This window comes from Diaphorina citri, unplaced genomic scaffold (assembly GCF_000475195.1).
Source record: "Diaphorina citri unplaced genomic scaffold, Diaci psyllid genome assembly version 1.1 scaffold2972, whole genome shotgun sequence".
NCBI classification, from domain to species: Eukaryota; Metazoa; Arthropoda; class Insecta; order Hemiptera; family Psyllidae; genus Diaphorina; species Diaphorina citri.
In genome coordinates this window covers 19,633-27,733 of record NW_007380384.1, presented here as the reverse complement: position 1 = coordinate 27,733, position 8,101 = coordinate 19,633, and the positions used below count along the sequence as shown (strand labels likewise).

General features: G+C 37.5%; 1 protein-coding gene across 1 annotated transcript in view; it reads right to left on the bottom strand.

The window, feature by feature from the left end:
* Positions 1-1,882: 1,882 nt before the first annotated feature.
* LOC103519841 overlaps positions 1,883-8,101 on the bottom strand; it is a 25,816-nt gene continuing 19,597 nt past the window's right edge. The window contains exons 9-11 of the mRNA XM_026831168.1: positions 3,714-3,763; positions 3,263-3,392; positions 1,883-2,058 (exon numbers count right to left, since the gene is read on the bottom strand). Coding sequence (XP_026686969.1) covers positions 1,898-2,058; positions 3,263-3,392; positions 3,714-3,763 — 341 coding nt within the window. The 3' untranslated portion in view covers positions 1,883-1,897. The remainder of the gene's footprint in view (positions 2,059-3,262; positions 3,393-3,713; positions 3,764-8,101) is intronic.

Genomic DNA, 8,101 nt, shown 5'->3' with positions numbered 1-8,101 from the left:
TATAGGGTTAGGTTAAACGCAAAAAGGAGTTTTCACAATTAGAGTAGTGATTAGTGTTATTATAGGGTTAGGTTAAATACAAAAAGGAGCTTTCTTTTCCATGGACGTGGCTTCTGCATAATTACCCCATAGTTCAAGGAAATCCTAGTCTATCAGAGGAACAGATCAAAAGTGTTCAAACAATGAGACGAATGACAAAACAATATCAAAGATGGGTTTTTTGTTTATTTCTTATTTTTTTTTTTTTTTCAATTTAAAAATAAAAGGGTATTTCTTCCCTATTTTGTTCTTTTGTACCACTAAATTTGGCCCTATTTTCATTGTTTTATACGGAATTTTGATTATATCAACTTTTATACAGAACCTCGAATCTATAATCTACCCTCAGTCCCAATTAATTGATATAAATTGAGGTTCTACTCCACTGATAAACAAACCAGACACTTTGGAAAGGCTGTAATTATTTAGAAGCCACAACATTGAAAAAGAAAGCTTCTTTTGTGTTTAACCTAACCCTATAATGACACTGGTCACTGCTCATTTGTGACAGCTCCTTTTAGTAGCAATTTTTTATTGACGTGAGTTCTGACCAAGTACCCAATGCAATGTTCAGTAACAGTTCTCTCTTTTTTATTTCAGATTTCAATGTGGCAGTGACTCAAATCAGCTCTGTGCTTACACCAAAGCCAGTAACCAAACTATCACTGAAGGAACTCTTTGATACTTCAATACTGTGGGCTGTACCGAAGAAAAGAAGATCATTGGAGAGACGAATGAATAGGAAGTACGGATCCAAAGACCAAGTATGGAAGATGCTCATGCCGAGAACAGACTTGACAGTTTGCAACACATGTGGTTATACACATCATAGTAAAACACTATGTGGTAAATATTATTCATTATCAATCTCACGAGTAAAATGTTCCTTTCCTAGTCTTTTGAAAGTTATGTACCCATATGGTTTAACAACAAACTTGGAAAAAGATAAGTATTTCACCACCATTTTTATTTTGTAGCAATAGAAGAACTGCTACATTTGACTCACATGATCTGTGTTGTAGAATGTCTCATCAGATGGATGATAGAAGGCACAATAATTCCTGCCCTTGATTTTTTTTTTTTTATATATCTCAGCCCTAAGTTCTATCTACACTCTTTGAGACTAGGTACTCTATTGATAGCTTTCAATACAATTTTATAGTCAGCTCCCATGGCGTAGTGGTCACTGCGCTCGCCTTGCACGCGGGAGACCAGGGTTCGATTCCCGGCGGGGGGGTCAAGAAATTTGTATCATCCAAATGATTGATTCCGTGACTGGTAGCTATGACATGTAAATGCGCATAGCGACCGGTGCCAGCATGGTAGGTAAACATTGGATGTTAGGATTATTGAGATACTGGGAAAATCCTACAATGATGCAGGCTGCAGTGAGCACCAAAGTTGTGACATAATAACTTAATAACACAAAGAAACTGCATTTACATTCTACAATTTCTACATTACATTACAAATCCTGCCTGGATACGGCCCTGATACTAATTAGGCCACATCTAATCTGTTTCGAAAGAGAAAAAGTTCTAAAGCTCTGAAAACTTAAAGCTCTACTACTACTACTATAACTAAACTATGTAACTACTTAACGGTTCAATCGGATTACTCAAAAGTGACTTTGGCTACTTGAAATAATAAGGGGAAACAAGTTTTAAAGCTCCGAAACTTGAAGGGTCCACACATAGTCTACCGGCTGTCGATGCACATCAATCGGCGGCCGTCGACTATTATGTGTGGACTGTGGACAGCTGGACACACCGTAAGAGGAAATTTGGTTTTAGATTGAACTCTTCGTCTATTTCGTATGAAGATAAGGCTGGCGTAGCTCCACCTGGAATAAAAACAACTAGTTATTATTGCGAAACAATGAACTTTCTAAGGCATTCCACTGGACAAATACGGCAGATCCACAGAATATATAGCATAGGAGAATGAGTAGGGCGAGAGATATGGGCAGATTGAACTCTTCGTCTATTTCGTATGAAGATAAGGCTGGCGTAGCTCCACCTGGAATAAAAACAACTAGTTATTATTGCGAAACAAAAGCCTCAGATTCAACTTTTTGAAGGAGGATGAATTTTTAATAGTGTTAAGCATACTTTAATACTTGTCACAAATATCGTTCCCCAATATTATTATTACACCTAGATAAATTTTATGACGTGACTTGGACTCGAACCATCACCCTCCGAATAAAAAGTCCAACGCGTTAACAACTGAATCAATCGGGACAACCAATTTTCACCGATCTAACGATTACCGAGGGGGGAAATTCGAACGCGTTAACCACTACACCACTGAGGTTGGTTCAGATTCTAATTAACCTGATTTTTTATTTATTGTTATGTACTATAGCGAAACAATGAATTTCTTAGGCCAGTCACTCACACTCAGACCATCTGACAGACGGTCTCACACACCTGGGTCTGTCAGACCGTTGAAAATTTTTTGCCAAATTTCATCAAAATCGGAAAAACCTTTTGTGAGTTACAGCGAAGCATAAAAACAGACAAAATTACACATCACACTTGAAGATAAGCTAAAAGCAAAATTTTGCCCGATTAAATTACTTTCCTTCCTAAAGGATGAGGAAAGAACCAAGGACAACAAAGTCTTCAGTCTTCGACCCTCACACACCTGGGTCTGTCAGACCGTTGAAAATTTTTTGCCAAATTTCATCAAAATCGGAAAAACCTTTTGTGAGTTACAGCGAAGCATGAAAACAGGCAAAATTACACATCACACTCTACAAGCTAAAATCAAAATTTTGCCCGATTAAATTACTTTCCTTCCTAAAGGATGAGGAAAGAACCAAGGACAACAAATAATAATAATAATGGACTCTTGAGTGGAAGGCAACCACTAGGCGAGGTTAACGCCTTAGGCGTTTTCTACCACCTAAACCTTAGAGCTCCATTATTATGTAGTCAAATTCTCAAATAAATGAGGATAAAATTCCATACCTCGGCTGGGATCGAACCCACGCCCTCCTGATTACCAGGCGAGCGTCTTGACCACTACACCACCGAGGCAGGTAAAGTCTTCAGTCTTCGACTTCAGTCTTCAAAGTCTTCAGTCTTCGACCCAAAGTTGTGACTTTGCCGAGAAATGAATAGCTCATCCCAAAGAGGATTTGCCTGAAGAGAAGCTAAAAGGACAACACATCTTCACACCCATTATGAACAGACTGGATTGGGTGTGAAGAACTCACCATTACCGGGTGTTTCAAGATGTTTGCTGAAGGCGTTCATATTCTGCTGCTCCTCAGGGGATATCACTTGACTGGGACGACGAAACTGTTGGGCCACATCCACCACCATTTTGACACCTTTCATCACTTCCTGGAGGTGGAGAAAAACAGATTTTAATCGTTTCAATGTTTTCCATTTAAGCATCATTATCTTTGAAGAAAATATATTCCTTCATCTCTTCTTATAGAAGTGAAGGATTATCAAAATAATTCCTGTATACATCCTGTATACACTAAGGGATAATTCCCTTGTACTGTTGTAGGAGTTGGGTGAAATGATTCTACTTCCTTTTCTTTTCATGATCTTATTCAACTAATTTCAATGATTTGATGTCATAAAACTGACGTGATGTTAAGTGTATACACAGGATAGAAGAAGGCTGGCCGTTCCGTTCAGGATAAAAGCGCTTACAACACAGATTGGGCCACATCCACCACCATTTTGACACCTTTCATCACTTCCTGGAGGTGGAGAAAAACAAATTTTAATCGTTTCAATGTTTTCCATTCAAGCATCATTATCTTTGAAGAAAATATATTCGTCCATCTCTTCTTATAGAAGTGAAGGATTATCAAATTAATTTGGATCCTGTATACACTAAGGGATGATTCCCTTGTACTGTTGTAGGAGTTGGGTGAAATGATTCCACTTCCTTTTCTTTTCATGACCTTATTCAACTGATTTCAATGATTTGATGTCATAAAACTGACGTGATAAGTGTATACACAGGATAGAAGAAGGCTGGCTGTTCCGTTCAGGATAAAAGCGCTTACAACACAGAAGCGCTACCAACCAATCTAAATAGGGCTAGACTGGCAAATCTCTCTTTTTTTAGAGGGAACTGTAACTGCTATGGTCTTATCGTAGAAATCGAAGAGAGAAGGAAGACAGGATAGGAGAAAGCCAGCCGTTCCGAGAACGAACATTATCCCATCAGGATAAAAAAATCGAAGAGAGAAGGAAGACAGGATAGGAGAAAGCCAGCCGTTCCGAGAACGAACATTATCCCATCAGGATAAAATTCGCCCCGGGCGGGAATCGGACCCGCGGCCTAGCGCTTACGAGGCAGACGCACTACTAACTAAGCTAACTAGGCTGGCACTTTGCACTTATGGGTTTTAATTAACGTGAAAGCAATCAAACAGGAAAACATATGTAGGTTAACATATGTAACGAAGAGAGAAGGAAGACAGGATAGGAGAAAGCCAGCCGCTCCGAGAACGAACATTATCCCATCAGGATAAAATCCGCCCCGGGCGGGTATCGAACCCGCGGTCTAGCGCTTACAAGGCAGACGCACTACCAACTAAGCTAACTAGGCTGGCACTTATGGGTTTTAATTAACGTGAAAGCAATCAAACAGGAAAACATAATGTAGGTCAACATATGTAATTTGAAGTTTGAAGTGCATTGTGTAGGTAGGTACCTGATTGTGTGCATGTGTGCTCCTCATTACAATTTTTTAATTCAACAAATACCTATCAAATTAGTGAAATTAGCTTAGCGTATGTGAATTGCAATAAAAAAAAAAACTACAACATTTAAAGTTATCTTCTTTTTTATTTATTTTTTAATCAAATCCAATGAAATAGGTAGGTACATATATAAAAATAAATTAAAATTATCTATGTACCTACATAATATGTAGAAATACGAGTAATATTATTATGTGAATAGATAACTAATTGCAATAAAAAAAAAAACTACAACATTTAAAGTTATCTTCTTTTTTATTTATTTTTTAATCAAATCCAATGAAATAGGTAGGTACTCGTACATATATAAAAATAAATTAGAATTATCTATTTACCTACCTAATATGTAGAAATACGAGTAATATTATTATGTGAATAGATTACTTCAATCGAAATACGAGTGCAATTTTTTTGTCGATGACGTTATTTGAACCCAGGACCTTCTGCATGGCAAGCGAGCGTGCTACCACTGGGCTAAACGTGGAGTCAAGTTGTATTATTGGGGGTTTATGAACAAAAACCCATTTCAAGCACAAGGTTCACATTTTTTTATTGGCAAACAATACCTAATTATGTAATTTCTGGATAAGTTTGTACGAAACTACTGCATACAGAAGTGCAATCTGATTGTTCCGAACACTAATTTTTCCAAATAGTAACACAGTCGAGTGCAAATTTTTTGTCGATGACGTTATTTGAACCCAGGACCTTCTGCATGGCAAGCGAGCGTGCTACCACTGGGCTAAACGTGTAGTCAAATTGTATTATTGGGGGTTTATGAACAAAAACCCATTTCAAGCACAAGGTTCACATTTTTTATTGGCAAACAATACCTAATTATGTAATTTCTGGATAAGTTTGTATGAAACTACTGTATACAGAAGTGCAATCTGATTGTTCCGAACAGTAATTTTTCCAAATACCTACTTGCCAAATAGGAGCAGTTATATTCCCATTTACAGTAGGAAACAGTTACCTATATATATGGGTACCCATTTTTCCAATAGTTTGAACATGGGTAGGTACTTGTCCAGAGATGAAATTGAACGAACGAAGTGATTTTTTTTATTATTATTATTATTTTTTAGGAGGTTTGATACAGGGAAAAAACTTCAACTACTAAGGTCTTATCGTGATGAAAGCGAATAAGTCCCAGGAACAAACATTATCCCATAGGGATAAAATCTCTCCCGAGTGGGAATCAAACTCGCAGCCTAACGCTTACAAGACAGACAGTTTGTCTTTGTCCGATTTTGATGAAATTTGGACCTCCGACCCTTTGACGAAAATTTTCAGAGCCGTGACCAAAAGTGAAGATGAAGAAATCCGGCCGAAAGGACCAAAAGTTAAGTTGGACAAATCCGGCCCAAGGACCAAAAGCGAAGATGAAATCCGGCCTAAAGGACCAAAAGTCAAATTGGACAAATCCGGCCCAAGGACCAAAAGTGAAGATGAAATCCGGCCTAAAGGACCAAAAGTTAAACTAAAGATATCAGGTCCAAGGACCACGTGTTTGGACTATTTTCCACACAAGAATGAATAAATCATATGGACCAATAAATCTAAAGCTAGAAGGACTTGTCATGCAGCTAAACACGAAATTTGACTGTGCCAAGCGTTTCACAACAAAACGGTCCCGACATCAAACGATGCAAACATGGAAGAAACCGAATAAAGAGTTGAAATATTTAAAGTGTTATACACCATCCAATGGTTAAGCTGTCTTTTACATCATAGTTGCCTTACTTCACCAAATGCCCTAGAAATGTGCCCATAAACTTGTCGACATAAGAGAAACCCTAAACAACAAAAACTCAAACAATTTACATACAACAAATTTTGTTTATTGGGCAACAATATGAAGTGCTATGTTCGAACATAAACATTTGATTTATTTAGTCTCAAGTTATTTGTGTTTACATGAATTACTGGAAAACCGCAAACTCAAGTCCAAAAATCATAAAGTACAAAAAGCGTCTCACTGATTAATTTATTTCAGCAATTTGTAAAACAAAATACCAGAACGCTTTTTAAAAATGATCTATTGAAATAACACTTTAATTGAAATAAAAATTCCTAATAAATCTCAAACGATCAATTCTCTATTTTTAGAAAAATTCTTCATAAATCTCCAAAAATTTCTAATAAATCTCTATTTTTAGATTCATTTTTTGGAGGAAAAAAGCGAAGAAAAAAAGGAGTGAAAAAATTGCACAATAACGAGGGAAATACGAAAAAAATTCGGAGTATGAGTAAGATTACGCTGTCAGTTTCGAAACACAACTGAATGCTGAATGCCGGGCTCTGACGTTGAAACGGTGTTGGATTTTTTTTTTATTTTTTTTATTTTCATTTTTTTTTTCTTCATCTCTTGAGGTTGACCGTAGATTCGTAGATTGGGCTCGGCTCTGTGGTACATCCAATTTGTGAGCGAGCAATTGCAGTAGCTCTGTGAGTGCCATGCACCTTAAAGGTTCAGGTTCAATTCTCAAACTTTTTCTTTCTCTTTAAGGCAACCTGTAGCATGTGAATATTGTGAATCCAACACAGTTAAACAGTACGTTTAGAACTGTCTCTGGATTTTGAGCCTATTCTATCTCGAAAAGAAATAAAAAAAACTCCCTGACCTCCTAAAACGAAGCCCCTGGTTTGGAGCACCGAAACTTCGTCATGTCCCCCCGAACGAAAGAAGAAGATATTTTTTTATACATTGATTTTCTTTTTCTAGTTTTCTTAAGTGTTGTATTTTTAGTTTTCTATGATAGGTACTTGTAAGTATGTAAATACATAGGTATAGAATGAGGGTTTGTGCATTCGGGCATAATGGCTGGATCGTCAGCTCCCATGGCGTAGTGGTCACTGCGCTCGCCTTGCACGCGGGAGACCCGGGTTCGATTCCCGGCGGGGTCAAGACATTTGTATAATGCAAATGTTTGATTCCGTGACTGGCCGTTACGGGGCCCACTCAGCCTCGTGAGGAAAATGAGTAGCTATGTAATATAAATGCGCATAGCGACCGGTGCCAGCATGTTAGGTAATTGGGAGCTGGATTATTGCGATATATGTATTTGGAAAAATCCTACAATGCTGCAGTGAGCACCAAAGTTGTGAAATAATAACACAAAGAAAGACATTTATTTATTTTTTTTTATTTTTTTTAATGGCTGGATCACACGAGGTGAGTGGGCAGTCCACCTACTGTCATCGTGAAAATACCATTGGTGTCCAGTAACATTTCAGTCCAGTGGGATAGAATCAATTGGATTTCTCATCTCTAATTATGTACATACCTATGTATTTGAACCTTTTTATTAAGTGGGTAAT